The sequence below is a fragment of the Ochotona curzoniae genome, unplaced genomic scaffold (genome assembly GCF_017591425.1).
Source record: "Ochotona curzoniae isolate NIBS_2020 unplaced genomic scaffold, NIBS_Ocur_1.0 scaffold_4953, whole genome shotgun sequence".
In the NCBI taxonomy this organism is placed as follows: domain Eukaryota; kingdom Metazoa; phylum Chordata; class Mammalia; order Lagomorpha; family Ochotonidae; genus Ochotona; species Ochotona curzoniae.
This window is the reverse complement of record NW_024467127.1, coordinates 1,205,937-1,229,421: the sequence shown is the minus strand read 5'-3', so window position 1 is coordinate 1,229,421 and position 23,485 is coordinate 1,205,937. Positions and strand designations below refer to the sequence as shown.

General features: G+C 44.5%; 1 protein-coding gene across 2 annotated transcripts in view; it reads left to right on the top strand.

Annotated features, from left to right (window-relative positions):
• The window catches only part of LOC121150345 (contactin-associated protein-like 5), a 544,128-nt gene that overhangs the window by 281,941 nt on the left and 238,702 nt on the right, over nt 1-23,485 (top strand). For both annotated transcript variants that reach the window (XM_040971192.1, XM_040971191.1), the window contains exons 9-10: nt 11,165-11,314; nt 14,926-15,097. In XM_040971192.1, coding sequence (XP_040827126.1) covers nt 11,165-11,314; nt 14,926-15,097 — 322 coding nt within the window. The remainder of the gene's footprint in view (nt 1-11,164; nt 11,315-14,925; nt 15,098-23,485) is intronic.

Below are 23,485 nucleotides of genomic sequence, written 5' to 3'. Positions count from 1 at the left end.
ACCAATGACAATCAGTAAAATTGAATTTAGACATGTTGGTGACAGAGCTTAGAAACTTGTCCCAAGGAGAAGAAACTGCTAATCAGAAGTATAAATACCAAGAGCAAAAGAAGAGACAGAGGCACGATGAATATTACTGAAGTCTCACCTGCAAAGGAGCAAAACCCCTTGCCAACCTCAGCTGAGGAAGACATGGAGAAAATGGGAGACACAGATTTAAAAACAAGTGTTACAAAGTTTCGTATTAACAATGAGAAGCACATAAAGCAGGCATTCAAGGAATTTGAGAAATATGTCACACAGGAATATGACATACAGGAAATGAATCAAATGAAAGCTGATACATTAGAAATGAAGAATACAGTGGAGCAAATTAATAGTACAGTGGAGAGTCTCCAAAATAGAATGAAGGAAGCAGAAAAAGGAATCTCCGAATTGGAAGATATTTCCTGTCACCAGCGAGAAACAAAAAGCTGAAAGCAGAGCTGGATCAGGCCAAAAAAAGTATTCAAGAACTAAAAGACACTATCAAAAGGCTAAATATAAGAGTTATGGGAGTAACAGAATGTGCAGAAAGAGAAGCTATTATTAAAGGTGTATTAAATCAAATAATAAGGGAAAATTTCCCTAATCTAGAGAAAGAATTAGGAAACATCCAGGAGGGTCACAGAACTCCAAACAGGGTTGACCAAAAATGATCTTCACTATAACACAGGATGATCACTCTCTGTTCAGTTGAACATAAGAAAATGATCCTTAAATGTGCATGTGAAAAAAATCAACTCACATACAAAGGAATGCCAATGAAATTCACAGATGACCTCTCATGGCAAACTCTACAGGCCAGAAGAGAATGGAGAAACATATTACAGATTCAAAAGCCAGAAAATTGTCAATCCAGGATAAGGTACCCTGCAAAGCTTTCCTTTGTCTTTGGAAATGAAATAAAATTTTTCCACAGTAAGGAAAAGTTAAAAGAATATGCTTCTTCCAAACCTGCCCTAAAAACATTACTTAAAGATGTTCTCTTGACAAAGAGGAATAGAACCCATCAAAAACAAAGGCAAACATGAAAAACATTCCAGGAAAATAACAACAGAAGACTAACTCAATAAACAAACCATTTCTAAAATGACACGATCAAATTACCACCCATTCATATTAACCCTGAATGTAAATGGCAAGTAAGCCACGTGACACAGAGACCACTTCACAATCTTAGTGAGAAAGCCTCTACCCTGCGCTTCCCAGGGTATAACCCATTCCACAGTAACAGCACACATCACATTACCTTGATGTCAACCAACAATGAGGAAACTTCAGGAGGAAAGCGGGAGGCTGCACTTTCAAAGTATCAGCTCAGTATAAGAGTGTGAAGTTCAAAAGCAAGAGGAGAAAGACTGAAAGCTAATCACCTTCTTCTCTCCAAAGACAACCATACTTCCAAGCAGTGGAGGCTAGGACTTCAGCACTTCCTTGACCTTTTAGCAATGACTACTGACTATCTTTCCATATGCTTGGAAGCCTTTTTTGCACCATATGGTAAGCAACCACAGCTACTGTGTGTGTTCAAGTGTGAAATCTGTTCTCCACAGGCCTTCAGGGACCATGGTCTGTTGAATCCAAAGTTTTCTCATTTGTCGATCTACACCCATAGACTCAACCCACTAGAGGTCATCTTTTTTTTCAGTTTCATTTCTACTCAAAATGGTCAAGCTTGTTTTTATTTTTCTAAAAAGACACTGTAATGATCAATTATATAGAATGTACTTTATGTTAGGTATTAGGATGAATCGGGATGATGAGCAATTCTATACTCTTGTACATATGTAACTTAGGCATCCATGAAATTTCAGCCACAGGAATCCCTAAGTATCCTGGAACTGTCTCTAAGGAGGATAGGGACCGCTGTGTTTGTAGCTAGTATTAGGACTGACTGAATGAGTCAATGGAACTGAACCTCCAAACCTCTCTGAGGAATATACTTTTGACAATGACAGTAAAATAAGTGATTTTTAACGAATGTTGGTTTCATGACAATCATATGTACTGTGTGATGTAGATAGAACTTGTCATGCACAGGAATGAGCTATCCATAGGGGGAATACTAATTATTTAAAAACCCAACATGGCCTCCAGAGGTGGGGAGATGGGCCAGAGAGCTTTGTCACCCAGGAGGAACATGCTGTCCCTCAGTCATTGTGGCAGTCAGATGTGTACAGGCTACAGCCCTGCAATTAGCTGAGCTGTCTCCCAAATATTACACTGTGTGTATGAGCAGCTGGCAGCTACCTGCCATCTGTGCTGCGAGCAAAAAGGATGCATCTGTGAACTTCGTCCTCTGCCTCAATTAAGCTGTCATTGATGCCTCTGTGTTTTAGCTAAGATAACGCTGATGAGAAAATCCCATTACTGATTGCACATAAGTAGAGAGCCCAGGGGCTGTGACTCACAAATCGAGCAGAGTTTGAGTTTCAAAAGCAACACTATGAAGAGGCACTTTACTTTCTTCTATTTTATGAGAAATCGACACTTGAAATTGCCCAAGCATGACAGTGCCAAGAAAAATTGGGTGTTCCTCAAAATTATTTCAGTAATCTGGAAATTGATAGTGGGGATATCTTATTTCTTAACTCACTCCTTTCCTCACCCTTTACTCAAAAATGAACTGAGGAGTCATTATTATTATCATCATCAACATCATTACAGTATAACCTGCCAGTCACACCTGCCAACCATATCTGCTATTACATCTTTTGCTCTTTTGGTTTCTACTTTGACAATTAGTTCACATTTATTCTATTTACTTCGGGAAGTTTTGGAACCAGTATCTGTTGCAGTGTTGTGCTCCAACAGGAGCAGGATTCACTGCCCCAAAGAATTCAGATACCCTGCTGAGAGGGAACTGTAGAGAGATCTTAAGGCAGCAAGATGAGTGATTCAATGTGGGAAAGCTTAAAACAGAGACAAGATGGATGAGAAAGGGGAATGTCCTAGAGGTGGAAACTGCACAGCCTGGCTCGGAACAAACCAAACAGATCCGTCCAAAACATCCAGGGGAAATGGATGCTCCAGGAAGGAAGGAGAAAGAAAAGAGAAATAGACAGAGATGGAAAGCTCCATCATGGGAGCTTCAGACGCATGGAACACGGAAGTCAAGCGGAATTGGGGGGATAGAAGCTGCATTTTTATCATGCAGCCTAGAGTCGGAGATTGTGCCTTGGGGAGAGTGAAAGAACATCTCTACAAAACTTTGAGCTCAACGTTTGGCACATGGGTTATCGAGTTGAAATTCAAGTCTGCATCAGGAAAACATTGATTTCACCCCCAACCACACACGTGCCTATTAACGTCTGAAGGATGGCAAATCCACATGTTTTTCCATTTATATGCGAACCAAAAGTTTCCACGATCCACCTTAACTTGAAATTAGAGCCAGGTCTTGGCAAGTAGGAAAAGTTTATCCTATGATTTGAGGCCTGTGCTCACGAGAGGGCCCTGATCTGACACTTGGCAGTGCAGACTCAGCTGATCTGATATTCAATCAGTGAGCATGTGGAGAGGGCAAGATGCCGCCCTGTCAAAACCAATGAGGACAACAAAACAAGACTCAGACTTGGACCCCAGGAACTTGTAATCCCACTGGGGAGAGGAGACGAGCATAGATAAATTGTTATTTTATATAGCAAGGCAGAAAATAATATGACCTATATTACAGAAATTTAAGCAGAGAGGATGTTAGGCTGTATTCTAGTTTAGGAAAATATTTCATTCATTTTCCAGTTTATCAACTCATTTACTTGTTAATCCAGTCGAGCATTCGGCAGTTATGATAGACCCTGTACTGTGTTAGGTGGTTGTAATTGAAAGGCATCATACATTCCATGCCTGCTCATGCAAGTTAGGAGAGAAGATGTTAGAACAGAAATTAGTCCTGGAGCATTGGGAGGTGGAAATGGATAGTGGGGGAACTGCATGAACAAACTGTATGACTCAGATGATAAGAAGTTCATGTGTTAAAGGTTTGATCCCCATATAATATGTTAGAGGTTGAAGAATATAACTTATTCCAGTTTTAATCTTTGAGGCTAGAGACTTTGAAAGTGATCAGATTGGATTAGGTCATTTTCTAAGCAGAGACCACACAGAGGTTGGAAGTGGTGTGTACTCACTGCCTCTCTGCTTCCTAGTTTACCATGCAGTAGTTCCTCTGGCCACATGTTGCCATTCCCAATCCCCCCCTCATCAAATGCCAGAATGGCCGGTCTCCTTGATCTCAGACAGTGAACCTCCAAATCTATCAGCAGACATGGACCTGATTCCTAAGCAGTTTCTTTCAGGTGTTATAAGTGACTAACAGCTGACTAACTTGGCAACAGAGGCTGAAGTGAGAAATCCCTGAGTTCCTTGTGCTTCCTCAGAGCCTAATGGATAGAGCAGTACCACTGGAGTGGGAATTCTGGGTAGGGACATGAGCTGGAGAGGGCAGATTTAGTCTCGATTGAAAGATGAAAGGATTTTCATGCTAAGCGGTATGAGTTCTGTTTATACCTCACCACCCAATGGAGTGGTGATTGTTATAAGATTGCTAAAAAGAAAAAAAAAACAATGTTAAGATGCTTTCATGTATCCAGCAGTGTTGTGCCAAAAAGAGGCAGAGGACTTGGAAAAAAAAAAGGGAGGCCATTATGAATATTCTCAACTACAGTGATAAGAAATAGAAGAAAGTCAGAGATGATCTCTGAGGGACTATAGGAATTGAACTCACACTATATGGAGAATGGTCAACAGACCTTGACAACTGACTGACTAACAGATGTACAAGAGAAACTCAACTCGGCCTCCACACGGTAGCATAATGGTAACTGCAATGCAATATGTTCTGTCACAGCGTGACTGGCATTTTATGACTGACTTATTCAGTGATTTATATGTCATGTGCTTTATTCTCATAAGCATTGAAGCATTAAGATCAAGTATGACATGGCATGGGAAAACAGCTGATTTGAGTTTTCAAAGGAAAGTAAAACTTAGACGCTCTCAAGCCGGTCAGTTCTGCTTCTGCTTCACAGATGAGTAAACAGGATTAGCAAGATTAGAGACCATGTCTAAATTCCTAGAAATTGTAAGTGGCAAGACCCTGAGCAAGGGAGTATTGTATGAATAAACACATCACGGAACCATGTAACAAGTTATTTCCAGAGTTGGAGAACGAATCTCCAAAACTTTGACCCACTGGGTGGTATTTCCCTGTATGCGCTGCATAAAATGCACAGTTATGTAGAGATGATGGGACAAAGTTTGCCATCCAGAATCGGTAGATTCAGGAGGGAATCCGTAGGTTTGTAGAAGGCTTCCCGGGAGGACAGTTGTAATTTTGTAACTCACCTCGGATAGCTGCTGGTTTCTCTGTTTCACACAGCGTAGGAATCCAGTCCAAGAAGCAGGAAGGTGTTAGGCCGAGAAGCGTAGGAAGATGGCCTGAGGTGGAGTGGGGATGCGCCCTGTGATGGATCACTCCTGGCTCGTCCCACAGGCAGTGTGGACAGTAACCAGCAGTTACCCCTGCCTGACGTAACAAGTACCCTACGCTACGTCATAGACAGGTGGAGCATGCGCAGAACATCCTTGGAGCATGCGCGGAACATCCATGGAGCATGCGCAGAGCAAGAAGCCCCTGTTCCACTTCACTTCCAAGACCCTTACGCACGGTATATAAAACTGTAAAGCCATACTTCCTGACTGTCCAGTTCCCTCATAGAGTCATCGCGCCAGGGGTAAGTGGCTTGTCAGGCTCTTCTCTGGCTAGTCAACTTTGCCTGGCTTAAGAGCCCCTCTCAAATGTCTGCGCTTCCCCAAAACCTAACAGAAGGTAGGGGGAAGCCAGCGACGTGTTTACCAGGGCCCTTGCAAAGCCTTGGGTTCAAAGGGCTCAGCACGCTGAAAACGGTGCTTTCGGAGCTGGGGTTCTGAGCCTGGATGGATGTGATGAGACTTTGTTCTTTGCCAACCTGTGGAGAGTTCAGAAATGTTTGTCTTCATCGAGTTCTCTCAGAAGCCAGATCTGCCTTTTCAATCTCTGTCCTTAAAATGATATTGAATGGTATTGCAGAGGACAAGCAGCCGCCTACTTTCTACCCCACGCGGCTCATGCTCCTCAAGGTGTTCCTTGTCTGGAAGGCTTCACTTTCCTGTTGTAAATGATGAAAAAAACCGCGAGGCTTGGGAAAAAGCACTCTGGTGGCACTGACGCGCCACAGCTTGTGAAACTTCAGTACCAGTTACTTGAGCCTCCCTCCTTACCACACCAAGCAGATTCTCCGGGTGTGTTGTCCTGGTTCTCCTAATACAGTGAAGTCAAAGAGCATGGTCCATTTGAAAGGAGACATTTTTAGAGGATCCAGTGACATCTTATTTACCATGAAATTGATTCTGGGTTTGATTTTCTTGAATTATTTGTGTTGCTCCAAGTTGCTGCTGCGTCTTTTGTTTCTTTTGCCTTTGTTTTCTCTCCTGAAAATCTCAAGATTTTCATGGAGTAGTTCTCAACCCTGCCTGCACCACTCAGTCTCCGAGGACCTTGGAATCTCTCAAGGACTGGGGGCAGTCCTAAAAATCGGAGTTAATGTGTCTGGTATGGAGTCCATGACCTTTGCTCTCACGACTTGCTTTAGGGATTTCTGCACAGCAATATGTCTTAAAATTTCTTCTCTGAAAACCGAAGATTTGCACTTGGTCTACCCTGGTGAACTGAGAGCCGTGTAGGAAATGGCCAAATGAAACTGATAAGCTCAGACAGACAAAAACGAAAGAAAGACAGCCAGCCAATCAATGAAACTCAGTATGTGACAGATGTGCCATCAGCATGAGACACATCCATTGGTGCTGTGACCTGTTACTCTGGGCCAGTTCCATCCATGACTAATTGACAAGTTTCTGGTTAGGGGGCACTCCCTGTGTTGTGTTCCTTGCTGTACCCTGGCATCTTGCAGGGTTTTGACCCCCAGTTTATTGACCTACTTACTGACTCCTTACAGTGTAAGGAGCAAAATTTTACCTACTTCCTGTTTTAATTTGTTATGCAGATTTATACAAATAAGCAAACCAAGACAAGACCTATAATTGGCTGTGTCCCTGAAGGAAGGCAATGTTGTTCACCCGGAACTATCAGAATCTCTAGTTCATTAGCTGAGTTCCCGCAGCCAGGACCTAAATGTTGCCTTGCCTGGATGCTGCCCTCAGGAGATGGTGGGGCCACTGGTCTGAGACACCTGTGGGTTTTACCTACCAGCTTAGCAGATGTTCAGAGCAGCAGTGGAGAGTGACTCAGAGGGTTTCCTGAATCTGTGCTGTGCAGAGGAGTCAGCATGCAACCATGCTCTGCATTTACCCCTGTGGTAGCGCTCAGATCTCTGCTCTGCTCCTTAGCACCTCCCTCCAAGCTAGCAGCGTCTGGACTATGACTTGGGTGCCTTTGGAAGGTCTCCAACATTGCTGTTCCTAGCCTTGACTCTTCCAAGATCCTATCACCTGCTGTGTGACCCCAGGCTTGTTCATGTATGCACTTCCATTGAGGTTGCCCTATGCCAAAAACCACGCATTAACTTCCGTATCATTTAAAAAAATAATAATTTTCAAAGATTTATATATTGTTGTTAGAAAGCCACATTTACAGAGTGAACAATCTTCCATCCACTGTTGTACTCCCCAAGAGGCTGCAGTAGGCGGAATTGGGTCAATCTAAAGCCAGGAGCCAAGAACCAGGAGATTGTTCCAGGTCTTGCACATGGGTGCAGATTCACAAAGGCTTGGTCCTCTTCCATTGCTTTCTCAGGCTATGAGCAGGGAACTGGATGGGAAAAAGAGCAGCCAGGACAAAGCTGGCATCCATATGGGATCCCTACAATTAAGCCTGTTGAGCCATGGCAGCAACCCCATAGTATTTCATTATTATTATTATTATTATTATTATTATTCCTAACTGTGCATTAGAAACACACAAGATTTTTTTTTAATGCAGATGCCTAAAAATGTCATCCCCAGAGATGCTGTTGGGGTTTATTTGGGTAAAAATGTTTCCCAGAATTATTTGTTTAAGGAAATGACTAAACTCGTCCACCATGGGCAGCCTGCATGTGACTGGACCCTCTTTGTACCTGCCATTTTCCCATTCTGTTTTGTGTCCCTGGCTTTGAACTCTCATTTGGAGTGCCTGTCTTCTGCAGTTCTTACCCAATTTGTTGGAAGTTCCTTATCATTTGCAAAATATTCCCAATATAAAAAAAGTCTTGCATTTGTCATGCGGAGCTAGTTAGCTGATATGCTTCCTACCCTGCTCACCTGGCACTGTTTTACGCAGAACAGCAAACAGCACTGGTAATGTTGCACCCAGCTGACCACTAAAACAAGATGTGAGAGTCACAACAAAGTTTTTACATTCACCAATGACATTCACAAGAAAGTTTTATTAAAAGCCAGAAGGAAGGTAACCCACCACCTGACCAGCTGGCCACATGGCTGGGACCTATGCCTCTTACCAGAGTGTGGCCAGCACATTCACAGGGTTTTTATAGTGGCAATTTACAATAGCTTGAAAAGTGGCAGTTTATGGGTCCGGCAGCATGGCCTAGCAGCTGGAGTCCTCATCTTGAACACACCAGGATCCCATATGGGCGCCGGTTCTAATCCCAGCAGCTCCACTTCCCATCCACTTCCCTGCTTGTGGCCTGGGAAAGCAGTCGAGAACGGCCCAAAACTTTGGGATCCTGCACCCGCGTGTGGGATACCCGGAAGAGGTTCCTGGTTCCTGGTTCCTGGTTCCTGGTTCCTGGTATCTGGCTTAGCCGTTGCGCTCACTTGGGGAGTGAATCATTGGACGGAAGATCTTCCCTTCTGTCTCTCCTCCTCTCTGTATATCTGACTTTGTAATAATAAATAAACAAATCTTAAAAAAAAAAAAAGAAGAAAAGGGGCAGTTTACAAAAGCTTGTAAGGTGAGGAAGAAAATTCCCTACCTGTCTCAGCTAGACAGCTCATGCCTGGCTCTTCCATGGTCCAGTAATTAAGACAACTGCCTACTTAATCACTTGACGCAACCTGTGAGATAATCAGACTTGGGCCTCGTAGCCATGTGTGGGATAACCAGACTTGGGCCCTGATTCTTGAGAACTGGGGCCAACCGGTGTGAAAGGTCACATAGGCCATTTGGCCCGCAAGCTCACAGTCTCTTAGCCAAGCAGGCAAGGCAGAAGTTACGAAAGTATTGTAGTTAGCAGTGAGTCACGCTTACTCGATTTTGATTTCAACTCTGGATTATCACTTTGAATTTTGTTGTTATTTTTGATTTTTTCTTCTGCATATATGTAGATCAATTGATTGTGTGATATAGGAAATACTTTTTAATAAGCTTTGTTGCCTAACACGTCATTGATTGTCAGATATATGCATATGTACTATATGCATGCAATTTTGCTTTTCCCTCTTCAGTTTAAAGCCAACATGTTAAAAGTGGGTTATCCATTTTCAAAAGCAAATTGAGGAAGGGAGGAAGGAGGAAAGGAAGCATTGCAGGGAATTTGATGGGAAACATGGCAGCAAGTTCCTCTCACAGGAAAGACGAATTTTGATACAGACAACCCTTGTTTACAAAACAGGATTTATTTAGAAAAAGGTGGAAAAGGGACTCCTACTCTAGTAACAGGAGGTGGCTCTAAGGGAGGAAAGACTTAAGGAAATGGCGTCTTTTATGCACCGTCTCCAAGAGGACGACGGGGTTCTAATGAGCCACCCAAAGGATAGAAATTAAAGGGCCCAGTGGCGTGGCCTAGCGGGTAAAGTTCTCGCCTTGAAAGCCCTGGGTGCCCATGTCCCGGCTGCCCCCCAGCTCTCTGCCTGTGGCCTGGGAATGCAGCCAGGGACGGCCCACATGGGAGACCTGAAGAAGTTCCTGGCTTCCACCTGGCCCAGTCCTCAAGTGCCTGTTGGGAGAGTGGACCACCAGATGGAAGACCTTTCTTCCTTCTCATTAACTTTGCCCTTCAAATAAATAATAGGTCTTTGAAAATAAACCAACCAACCAACTGGGGAGGGGTCACCTCAGCCGCTGTGTTCGAGCTGGGGTCTGTTCTGCCAGCCAGGGCTTGGTGGCACCATGGGGGTGTTCTAGCTGGGGTTTGCTCTGCCAGCCAGGGTTTGGTGGCACCATGGGTATGTCTGACCTGGAGTCTGCTCTGCCAGCCAGGCCTGGTGGCACCACAGGTGTGTTTGAGTTGGGGTATGGGCACCGGTTCTAATCCCTACAGCTCCACTTCCCATCCAGCTCCCTGTTTGTGGCCCGGGAACGCAGTCGAGGACAGCCCAAAGCTTTGGCACCATGCACCCATGTGGGATGCCCAGAAGTTCCTGGATCCTGGCATTGGCCATTGTACTCACTTGGGGAGTGAATCATTGGACGGAAGATCTTCCTCCCTGTCTCTCCTCCTCTCTGTATATCTGACTTTCCAATAAATGAATAAATCTTTATTTTAAAAAAGGATAGAAATTTAAAAAAAAAAACATCATTTGCAATGGGCAGCAGTGTCTATCACCTTGCCCAGAACTTAGGGACGTCAGAAGGATGGGGTTGGTTACTTCCTCCTCCCGTGCTGATAATCTGAAAACTAAAACACCAACCCAGAGATGGGATTAGTAAGGGCTATGTCTTCTTGGTCTGTTATGGCAATAACTCTAAGGGTTGGGCACTGATAGGGATTGATACATTATTGAGTCTATCTGTTTGTTCTCCCTCAAGGAGGAAATGTTCTCCTGGAAGGATTAGAAATGAGGAGAAGCACTGTTTTACATTTTAAAGGGTAACTTTACCAATGACAAGGGACCCTACCTGCCTACTATCCCATCTGATTTCTCACAGAATAAAGGAAGGAAGAAAGGAAACAAGCAGCTAAGGAGCTAAGACGAGAGGAAGGAAGACTGTAAGGGGGAGAGAGAGATGTAAATGGGGTTGTGAAATAAAGGGACGTGATCCTTGTAAGTGCTGAGAGCCAGGGGAGGAGGGATTGTCTCTGAATGTAGGCAACCACTGCAAGTGTGGAGCACAGAGCCTGATGGTCCCCAGATCTCGATGAATCTACCACTCCTACGCCTGTCCTTCCTGTTTCTGTTCCAGGCAGCAATCTGAGTGATGGCCTGTGGCATGCTGTCAGCATCAGTGCCAGGAGGAACCGCGTCACCCTCACTCTGGATAATGACGCAGCATCCGCAGCTGTAGACACTACCCCGGTGCAGATTTATTCAGGCAGCAGCTATTACTTCGGAGGTAAGTTCTGCAGCTTTTGAGACGGAAAATAAGGGGAAAAATGTAAGGAAAGATCGCTTCACTCGCTTGGGTCTCATTTTGACGGCTAGACAGTTTTGCAAACACACACACACTGAAAATGGTGAGAACCAAAATATCTCACAGCCGGACGAATATAAATGATCCAGGAGCTGAGAAAGGTAAGAGCTTCATCTGTAAGGGTTGAGGATGCATAATATATGCAAATAAAGGTTTTGCAGCAACACCGGCTTCTGTAATCATGTTGAAAAGAGAAAGTCAGCAGAAAACTTGGAGAAAGTACACAGCCAGCAGTGTTTCAAGGAGAAAGTTCTGGTGGAAACAGCCTGCACAGCGACCTCAATCACTTCTCTACCACTTGCTTTCTCGGTCTCCGTCCTTCCCTTCTCACATGCGGAGTGGCGATGCCCCTGGCCTGGTAAAGCACTAATGGAGAGGGATCAGAGGCCTAGGACCTTGTACTTCCACAGAGAGAAGATAGCTCACGTTCTACCATTTCCTATTTTAAGTGACTCCTGAGAATCTAAGGACTGAATCCGAAAGATAATGAAAAACCTGCTAGCTAATGGAAAATGGAATGACAAGTTTATGTGAGTGCAAAAAAAAAAAAAAAAAAGGAAGGATGGAAGAAACTCATGGCATGACATGTTCATAATCACATCTACAGTTCAAGCTCATGATTTTGGATAAGTTGATTTTCCATGTCATCTAGTTATTCATTCCATTTCCTTAAGAAACAATGAGGCAGGTCCCAGCGCGGTGGTGCAGTGGTTAAGGTCCTCGCCTTGCACGCCCAGGATCCCATATGGGCGCCGGTTCTAATCCCGGCAGCCCCGCTTCCCTTCCAGCTCCCTGCCTGTGGCCCGGGAAGGCAGTCGAGGACGGCCCAAAGCTTTGGGACCCTGCACCCACGTGGGAGACCCGGAAGAGGCTCCTGGCTTCGGATCGGCATAGCATCGGCCGTTGTGCTCACTTGGGGAGTGAATCATCGGACGGAAGATCTTCCTTCTGTCTCTCCTCTCTGTATATCTGCCTTTCCAATAAAATAATAATAAAAATAAATCTTAAAAAAAAAACAAAGAGACAGAGCTGGGGATAGATAAGAAGTGGTTTCCCATCACCTGATTCACTCCCCAAAATGCCTGGAAGAGGACTGGGCCAGGTCAAAGTCACGAGCCTGGCGCTCACTTTGAGTCTCTCATATAGTCCTCAGGGACCAAGATACTCGAGCCATTATGTGCTATCTCCTAGAGTGCACAGAAGCAGCATCCTGGGACCACAGGTGCATCCAGAGTTCAACACCAAGCACCCTGATATGGAATGGGGGCTTCCCAAGTAAACTTCTCACCATTGTTCCAAATTCCCTCCCCTCCACAGAACTTTTGAAGTAATTCTATGTGGCTGACCATGCATTGCCTATCTATCTATCTATCTATCTATCTATCTATCTATCTATCTATCTCATCTGTTAATTTCCACCAATACCTATTTTTAAAGGCCTTTTAATTAAAATTATGTCTAATTTCTCAGTCAATAGTTTGCATCAAATGCAAAATCTCTGAAAAGGGATATTAGATATTTGACCTTGAGCGAGACACTTAGCTTTATGTGAGATGGCGTAAGGATAGGCTTATCTTTGAAAATGCTGGGCAAGTGGAAATCAAGGTTAAGATGTGAAGTTAGTACAAACTATTTGCAGGGAATGATTAAAGTGGCTTCAGCCCTTCGAGACAGATGATTGGGCTGAGGTAGGAGCTGTAATATTTCATTGTCTCCATTCAGGAATGCAAAAAGCACTATTCTAAAAAAAAAGAAAAATCATGCAGTGCAGTTTCTCAAATAGACTTTCCAGGTTTCTTCTCACTCCCCAGTAAAATGTGCTTAAGGCTTTAAAATCGGAAAGGGATTTCCTATAGGTGTGATATAAAAGTCCATATAGGTTTTCCTGGGTGGTTTGATTTTAAGGTAAAAAAGAGCCCTGATCCTTCACCTCCAATCTAATCCACCTATGCAAAGACTGTAAATCTTTCAGGTGGAGATGAAACTCCATTCTTTGCAAAGGTGATGCACATTTTAAATATAAGCCCTGGCAACACCTTTGTGCAGTATGTATTATTTACCCTTCACAGGTGGCAACCTGCTGTCTGGCATAATAAAAGTCGTTCACACAATTCCATGGCGCTAAAGAGGAATGGGTGAACAAAAATCCAATGACAAGATCTGTTCCCTCTGTGACCCACTAATGAAAAGATGGAAAATAGAAAAGATGTACCCGGCCCCCCTGATGATATGCCTCACAGATCGGGTGATTTTGCTGTTAAGCAGTGTTTTATTGAGAGAGAACCTCTGCTTGATTTCTGGGGAAGATTCTTCAAAAGTGACTATGGTGCAAAAATCCTATTGACATTATGAAAGGTGAAAATGAACCCCCATGCCGGTGAGCACTTCCCACGCTGACGCACACATGCATACCCTACCAGGTGGCGTAGTGTTCTTAGAGGTGCATTTTAACGGGCACTCTGCTCCGTTGCTGAAGATCCCTGTGTGCTTTGGACAGTGTTGAAGCACTCATATCACATAAGCTGTAGACTTTTAAAGAAGGTAAAACAAAAAGTGAGTTTTAACGGTAATAGTCACTTCCATAAACTCTCTCCACTGCTTCAATTAGCGGTTGTAGCAACTTCTCTTCATGTTATAGTCTACATCCATGTGGACTGCTAACCAGCTGTCAGACTCTAGCCCAGCAGAGATCGTCTATTAGCAATGGCCACAGTAGTTCTCAATAACTTAGGGGTTATTACCATCAATCTTACGTTTCCATGTGCTCTGAACCTGTTACAACCCATGAAGAAAGTCTAGAAAATGGATGAACACCCCTATACCTGCCTTGTTCTCTGCCTTAAGGAGAGGTGGATATGTGCTGGCTGCCAGCTATGCCAGATCAGTGTAATATAATCTCTTTAAAACCAAGAGTGTTGACCACCTATCATGTATAGTCTTATAACCCTCTAAACACCTGCGTTTAAGTCATTAGTGCCCTTAATGACTGGACTTGTTTTGTGTTTCAGTTTTGAATTCCAGTAATATCTCTGTGTGTACCTTTTTCGCAGAAACAAAGCCTGTTAATTCTGGCAATTAACCTATTACTCTACTGCCATCCTTACCCAAAGCATACTTTCCTTTGAAAGTGTAATTCAGATCAGATGGTGCATTTACACATGAGTTTCAAGACAAAATTGGAATTTCTAAGCCGTTCTAACATGTTGCTCCCTGTGGATGGGTTCAGGCTTCTACAGAAGACAGTGCCACAGAATTTAGCAATAGGGAAAAACAATCAAAAAACAGATAAAAGTTCTATCATTGTTGTTTCCTTTAACACCCATCCATTTTCTATGCAGTGATGTAGCATGGCCCCTTCGGTACCGATTGCATCTCCTTCCATGAATGGCCAGATTTACAACAGAAGTGTTTGCGCTGCTGTAATTGAAAAAGAACTGAAATGATGAGACCTTGCAGGTCTTCCCATGATAGGTCTCCAAAGCCATGACCGATCATCTCAGCATTTCTCTTCATCTTTTCTCTCTGTCCCACAGGGTGCCCCGACCATCTCACCGAGTCCCAATGTCTCAGTCCCGTTAAGGCTTTCCAAGGCTGCATGAGGCTCATCTTCATTGATAACCAGCCCAAGGACCTCATTTCAGTTCAGCAAGGTGCCCTGGGGAATTTTAGTGGTTTACACATTGATCTGTGTAGCATCGAAGACAGGTAATGATTGTCTCTTCTCTGTTCCTCCACCACCTTCCACTCTCTCTGCTCTACACATGGGTTTCTCTAAGCAAATTTCCTATCCACCAACATTAGCTATAGTAGACAAAACTAAACCACCTAACGCAAAACATTTCTGAAAGAATTTCAGACTCAGAGAAAAATGGTTTAAATTAGTTTTGTCTCCCCTCATTTTGACATGCAGTAAATGGGATAGGCTGTTTGGTGGCTGGCAGTTATGGACTTGGTGCATGTACCCAATAATCATACACATGGACTACTGACTGATGGTCAATAGCCGAAGTGTATTAACCTCATTAGACTTTTTAAAAAATTTTTCCCATTTTTATTATATTTTACCAATCTTTACATAGTTAATTAGGGTAAAAAGGTTCAAGGGCTATAGGAAAGTGGGTAAGGCTATTATTTCCACATTGTTTCCTTCATGTATCTGAGGTAAATGGGGGGGGATTTTAAGGGAGAAGCCCCACCCAGTCTCCCACCTGCCCCAGGTCCCTGATGTGGGGCATGCTCCGAGGGTCTTGCTCAAGTGGATTTGATAGTTCAACAGTTATGAATCACTGCCAGTCTCGCCACTCCAAGTACGATGAGGTCATTGAAGAATCCACTGATTGACAATAGTCCATCTTAGTGTCTCTGTTTGCCCAGTTTTTCACTGCCAATTTATGGTTGAGGTGATTGATTGACTTGTTCTGTCCTCTGTCTTTTCATGGTTAGGGTTCTGCGTCTGGCAGTTTGATTGGGGAGATCCCCAAAGAAACTTTGTCTGAGGTGTTCCCAGACCAGATTCTTGTATGTACTAGCAAGTACAGGGCCTTGCACAGTTCATCACCCTGATCAGCTGGTGGTTGCAATTGCTGGGTTGGTTCTGTTTCCAGCACTGTATTCCACTGGAGCCAATAGGTGCTGCAGTCTGGCCAGGTTCTGCCCAGCACATACTTGGCCCTCGCATAAACAAGTGGGAGCTGCAGCCTAGTTGGAGTGACCCACAATAACCCCCACCAGGCCTGCCCCCTACCCTGGTTTCCCAGTATGTACAGCAGACTAGTCCAGTCTGTCCCACATCCCCTTCGGCTCTCATACATGTCAATGGCCATTGAAGCCTAGTTCCATCTAACCAGCTCTACTATAGCCCACACAGATGTTGTTGGGTGCCTTTCTGTCTAGCCACCCCAGCCCCTGTCCTAGTTTTCGTGCCCTCCAGTGGGAGTGGTAACCCAAGAGGGAGGAGCCCACTATTTCCCTCCCAGGCCACTCCCACTCCCAGATTATGCACTCTCCAGGTGGTTCTGTGGTTTGACTTGACAGAATTAGCCCCCAGTGCCAGCTTTTGCCAGCTGATGCAGCGGTTAAGCCCAAACAACCCTCTTCCACTCTAATTGTAGTTTGCACCAGTAGGAACAATCAGCCCAGCTAGGCTTTTACCTGATCTAGTCCACATGAGACCCACAGGTGTTGTAGCCCTGCTTAATCTGGACTCATCCCAGCTCACGCTCTCCAATGGGAGTAGATGTCCAGCAGGGAAGAACCGCCATAATGCCCCTGCAGGTTTTGCCCCCTCCCTTCCTGGTTTTCACATGTGCTGGTTGGGCACTGTGGTCACATCCAGTACAGGTAAACTCATCTTGGCATTCCATAATGTGCACTGGTTTTTTGTCGCGACCGAACCTGGCTTGACCCACACTCTGTTCCAGTGCTCGGATTCGCCAGTGGGTGATGTCAACTGATTCAGCCTGGTCTGCCCCCAACCCATGCCACATGTATGCCAATGGGTAACATTGTTCTGGGCTATTTCCTATCATGCTTCTTGCGCTTATCTGCAGGGTCTGTGTCCTGCCAGAGGAGTTGTCCAGGCTCCTCCATCAAAACCTTTCCCAGTGGCAGATTTTGCACATACCAGTGGGTCCATTAGCCAGCCCTACTCAGTTCACTTCCTGTCCTAGCAGGAACAATGGCTTTTCCTTACTGGCTTTTAACCCAATCTGGTTCTTGCTGTTGAATGTTTCAGCCCAGCCATGGCTCGTCCATACCCACATACAGCTCACATATGGCTCAGTAGAAGCTAAGTCTGTCCCACATCTACCCTGGTCCTCCAGAGCACTGTTTAGTGTTGGAGTCTAGCCCGGCTTGGTGCGTCCAGTCCCAGTCCACACTTGTGCTAAGTGAGACTACAATGGTATCCTGATCTGAACACAGCTCCCATTCTGGCTCCCGTGCTCCTTGGTGGAAACCTCAACCCAGCTAGGATGTCACCTTAGCTCCCCAACTGGACCTGTTCCCAGCCATAAATCACACGCATGCCAGTGGTTGCTCTGACTCAGCTTGACTCAGCCCCTCACCTGTCGCGGCCCCTGCCCTAGATGCTGTGGCTTAGTGTCCCTGACTCACGCAGACTAGTAGGTGCAAGAGCCTAGCTCAGCATGATCTGTGCTCCGTCCTGTTCTCTATTTTTGCTTGTGGGCTAAGGATTGCTCAGTCCTGCCCAGTCTATCCCATTCCATTACCAACTCACACATTGGCCAGCTATTGGAGCTATTTTGTCCAGCTTGTCTGACCCCCCCAGGTCTGGACCATGTGTTCACCAGCGGGAGCTATGACTCGCCAGGGGATTTTCCCAAGTTCCTCCACTTGGCCTGCTCCCAGACCCAGTTCTCATACATGCCATTGGGTTTTAGGACGGGGTCCGGAACAGCATGGCCTTCCATGTGGCCTTGTATGAGCTGGTGAACGTTGTAGCCCGGCCCACCCCACACCCTATTCAGGTCCTGCTGCCTTGACCAACCCAGACTATTGTAGATTCCTTTACCTGTGAGTGACGGCAGGCTCCTTGGTCACACCTAGTTTAGTTCATCACCCCTTCAATTCTTGAGCTAGCCACTGGGGCCAGTATTTCCACTGGGTTTGGCCCACACATCCCTCACACAATCTACCCCCGGATAAGGTTCTGTCATGTGCTAGTTAATGCCATGGCCCTACCTAATGTGACCCTTTTCCTGATCCATCATCATGTCAGGTAATAGGATATGATCCTGCTAGACAAGCCCCGAGCCCTAGCTTTTGCATAGATTGGTGTTTGGTGGCCAGCATTGTTCAGTGATTACAAGTAGTACACAGGATTTAAAGGAGTTTGGTGTATCAGTCTTATCCATAAAGATCATCTGGTCGCCCTCCTCCAACCTACCAGGTCTCATTACCCTCACTTAACTTCAAAGGAAAAGTTACTCTGTCATTGGGATTCTTTAGGATTGATTGCCATCCCAGAAGTACAGTGGGCTTAATATGGAGCTACCTAAGCATCAGTTCAAAGCCTCAAAACCCCAGAGCTGGCTGCTAGGCAGCCAGCAGGTGGAGCCTAGCACCGAATGGTGCATTGGCCACCCAGGGACAGGTCACCACGTGTACACAGTGGCTAAAATCGGGGCTGTGAGCACGGAGATGATCCCGGCCTGGCACCCAGGAGCAGCCAATAGGCTGCTGGAAGTTTTAATCCTCATTAGACTTATTAAAGAGAGATACTGGGGTAGGCATAAGGGCAGATGGTTTGAGGAATTTGCATATCAATAGCAAGAGGGAGTTTACTAGTAAACACTTTGTTCCCTTGCCTGTGAGAGAATGTACCTATATTTATACATGAGAATTAGTGTTTTTTGGCCTGCACATTTCCATTATCAACTGCTCCCATAGCCTTCCAGCAGGATTGCAGCTAGAAGGCTCCACACTGGCAAGGCTTCCTAATCTTCTCTCTTTAATCAACTGTTTTCCTACAGATCTAATCAATTGTCCTTCATCAAAATACAAATATGTGGATTAATTAAATGTTATGCACTCATCACATTTGATTGTTTTGAAGTAAAGAGTGAAACAGACAGGAGGAAGGATTTGCTTCCTGCTGGAAGTATTTGTTCTTTGTGGCCTCGGGTGTCTTTCCCTTTCACTGGCTGGCTCATGCCAGGCATCGGGAGCATTGGCAGGCAGCCCTTGGGGAACGGAGAGACCTACAAGGAGGTCGATTTCGCTGCTGCCACCTGCCACTGATTGCTTCTTCAGTTCAAGAGAGACAGACCCTGGCTTGAGAGAATCAGCTTTTTTATTTGCAACCCACAGGGCTAGTAAAAGTTCAATGGCTCAAACTTGTCTTTGGGGACCTGGCTCCTCTCAGAGTTCCTAGATTTAAACATAAAGTGAAGACAGCCAAAGAGGATGAATTCTGAGTGTATAGTAAGATTCCCCCATTCATGCTTGGAAACCTACCTCTTTCATTCTACTAACTCTTCTAATTCAATTCAGAATATCTTGTTTGTTTTTGGTTTTGTTTTTGTTTTTGTTTTTTACAAATGATTAAATAACAAGTGAGTTCATGCCAACATGTTGATGATAAGTGGCTTTTAGGTTCATGTTTTATCCAGAAAGAAATCAGTCATTACAGTGCAGCAAGATAAATCACAGTGAAGCATTGTTCTAATCTGCAGAAGAAAAATACTAAGATCATAATAGTTTTTTTCTAGTTTAATGGCATCTTGTTCACTTGTATCAAATCATAATAGTTTAGTTTAATATCTGTATGCATGTTATACTTCATAACATGTCACAGTAGAATTGATTATATTTCCTTTTCCCAAGGGGCAGATGCAACAATTATATTATGTCACAATTCATGGTGATTGAATAGTAAAAATTACGTCTTATTGAGAATGTGAGCAGAGGATGATGGGAATTGGACTACAGATGTGGGGCAAAGCCAAGTAATGAAGAACTTCATGCAACATTCCGAAAGGGAAGTGACCATATCTGTCTAATAGATGATTTACTCTGAAACAAGAGGGAGCATTGGAAGAGAACAAACGCAGAAAGAATGAGAGAGCCCAGCCTAGGGTAGTAACAGGTGGCTCTGCTGAGCAGTGTGGAAGTGAGCTCCTTAGAGTGCGTTTTCTGCTAATCCTGAGGATGTGCCATACAATTGAGTGAAAATTTACACAAGTTTTTTTTTTTCTGTGAATGCCACTACACACAGGGTCATCAACAAATCACAAAGGCTTCCTGGCTTTTCTGCTTTATTTGTTTCCCATGGAGTCAGCTGGAAAAATGGAGTAATAATAATAATAATAATAATAATAATAAATAATGCATTCCACTAAAATGGACATGTTTGGAGAACTCAGAATCAAAAGTCTTACAGGGAATGTTTGCCAACTCTATAGTCTTTAGGCATAGCTAATGCTCTTCCATCAGCGGGCATAGCCTTCTGGAAAAAGTGGAGCAGTACAGAGAAAATGTATCTATGTAAGTTTCTGTAACACTTTAATTTCTAATCAAAAAAGCTCTCATTATGTAGAAGCCATAGCTCTCTATGCTGCATCATTGCTTTTGTGTAATTATAGTCATGTATAATTATATTAGATACAATTGTGGTTTGGGCCAATTTTGTTCTAAGGGACTGTGTTTAGAGGGTAAATGGTATGTTTTGATTTAGCAGACACTGTCTCTAGCAGAAGGGAAACATGTGGCAGGAGGCTTTCTTTGCCTCCTATTTCTCAATGTGTATTTGTCATTTGTGGAAGAGGAGTGGGGGCTACAGCGGCAGGTGGTTTGTGAGTTGGGTGTTTTATTTTTGTTGTGTAAATCAATGCAAAGCCTGACTTGAGAGGAAGTGTCCTGAAATCCCCTTTGCCTCTGAGGAGTTTGCTCCTTGGTGGAGAGGGGTAGCAGGTGCCATTGAAGGAGATGGATGGACAGTCAGGGTCTCTGGTGAAGTTACTTTTAAAATGTTAATTGCACTCCTCTGGTAACACTTTATAATGCAGAAAAAAAAAAAAAAGAAAGTAAAAGAGCTCCCCCCTCCCACCCTCAAACTTATTCCCTCTGTGGAAAGAACAAAGGGACAGAATTAACATCTCAATTACTGTCTCTGAACAAGAAGCCTGGCCAGACTTAGGTTTGGTCGCTGTCAAGTAAGCATCACTGCCCACTATAAACAAGCTTTTTTTTTTTTTTTTTTTTGTCTTTTCTGCCCTTTGGGTGATTCATGTTAACCACCCTCCCTGAGATGGCGCATAAAAGGCACCGTTTCAATCATTTTGTTGGGGTTTTCCTACCTTGGAGCTCCGTCCTGTCACTCAGGCAAGAGCCTTTTTTTCCTCTTTCCTCAATAAAATCATGCTTTGCAAACAGCTTGTCCGCATCAAAATTCTTCTTCTTTCCCATAAGACAGGGATCAAGATTGCTGCCGGGTTTTATCCCATCCAACATCCTATGTTGTTGCTGTTGTTAAAGATGTATTTTTATTGGAAAGTCAGATATACAGAGAGGAGGAGAGGCAGAGAGGAAGATCTCCCGTCTGATGATTCACTCCCCAAGTGAGCACAATGGGTGGTGCTGCGCGGATCCAAAGCCAGGAGCCAGGATCTTCCTCTGGGTCTCCCACGTGGGTGCAGGAACCCAAGGCTTTGGGCTGTCTTTGACTGCTTTCCTAGGCCACAAACAGGGAGCTGGATGGGAAGTGGAGCTGCCGGGATTAGAACTGGCGCCCATATGGGATCCTGGCACTTTCAAGGCGAGGACTTTAGCTGCTAGGCCATGCTGCTGGGGGACCCTAGTCCAACATCTTACAACACAGTGATTGGGCCAGGTTCCTAATAAGCTAATTGTCTCTCCCCAAAACCTTCCCTGGCCTCTCCCTCCGAAAACACAGAGATGCAGGCCCCTTTCCATATTGTCACCACCCCTGCCTCTTTCTCTAATAGAGACAGGATCCAGACCTCCCAGCTTTCCTTTCTTCTTGCCCCATCTATGTGTCAGACACATTTACAGGTTCTTTACTGCTGGCCAACGTGGGAAAGATGAAATTCAAGGACACCTTCACACAAGAGCTTCCTCTATCCCCAGATTGGAAGGGGTTCCTTATCCAAAGATTCTTTCAGTTTCCCTTTGGAGTGAGTAGGGATGGTTACTATCCTGTTTGTGCTTTTTACAAATTGTTTCTGAAAGGTCATCTAGAGTAAAAACTTGTGGAGTCCTTTCTAAGGGGTTAAGGAATGTTTGTTGATTTTCATCTTACTGAAAAGACAACATCCCCAGGCATCTGGAAAGAAAGACGGTGATAGTTGAGCAGGTACATAGTACATAAAGTGAGGTCTTCAGGCAAATCCTGAGCCTAACCACTCAAGGGCAGAAAAGAAGAAAACCCGCATGCTTTTGATGTCATTGGAAGTTGGGGACACATTTTTGTGTCTTCTTGCTGGCCTGACCACCAGGCTCATATTCTCTGTATTGCTAGCACCTTTTTTTTTCCTGAACTACACCTCTCCCTCCCTTAAAATTTGTGGGAGACATGACAGAATTGCCTATGCTAGCGGAGAGAGAAACCACCTTCAATGTTTATGTTGATGGGCAACTGTTGTTCACTCTCCCTGGTTCGGTCCCCTTGACAGGAAAGGAATGTGTACGTGTCCCTGATTATGACAGGGTACCACCGCCGTTGTTAGAGACTTGATTGTTCAAAAGCATTAAGTGCTGGAAAGATCTGTTAGCTTTTCCAAGGACACACAGGGTTAAACTTACAGATAAGACTTACTATTGCCACTGTTCTCACTCTCATTGACTGTCAAATAGGTATTGACAAAAAGTAGCCTTTATTTTGTGTCTCTGGCTCTCTTAATATGTAACTCCATCTTCTTCTGTGTGATTAGGTAGACTTTTCAGGACAAGGTTGTGTTAGATGATGACCACCGACCAGCCGCCCGCTGGTGGAATAATATTGGCAAGTTGTTTAGGGTTGTAATGGAAGCTTTGTTGGAAAACCTGCTCCTGGGCCCCCTTTGCACAGAGGGAAGGAAGAGAAAGGCAAAAATAGCAGCTGAGATACATGTTGAAGAGTTTTATATTCCTATAGACACGTGGGCAGGCAAAGGGGCTGTCTGTGCCCCAACTATGTAAGGAATGTCCGTTGGGGTGTGACACTGGTCAACTGGAATCCTGTCAGGTCGGTGATTTAACTGGCTCCTGTGGCCCCTGCTGTTCCAGGCTGAAGCCTGGGAGACATGCCGGGTCCGGAGCAGACCAGCCCCTTGTCTCCAGTGCCCTGGGCAGCCATCATTAATCAGTTAGGAAATGGGTGGGCAATGCTGTTGCCTACCTGAAGTTGTGGTCAAGACCTCAGCAGGCCTGGATGGTCTCAATATGAATGAATTTACCTCCCATCTGCCCCCCCAATCAATCAACCCTGGGATATTCCTTGGGCTTTGTTTTACATTTGTTTAGAGGACCTGTCCTTCCATATCCCTACTCACCATTGTCAGGGAAAACAGCTAGGAACATTTTCCCAAGTAATCATGCTGAAAAACAGCTAACTTGCAGAAGGAAGGCTCATCC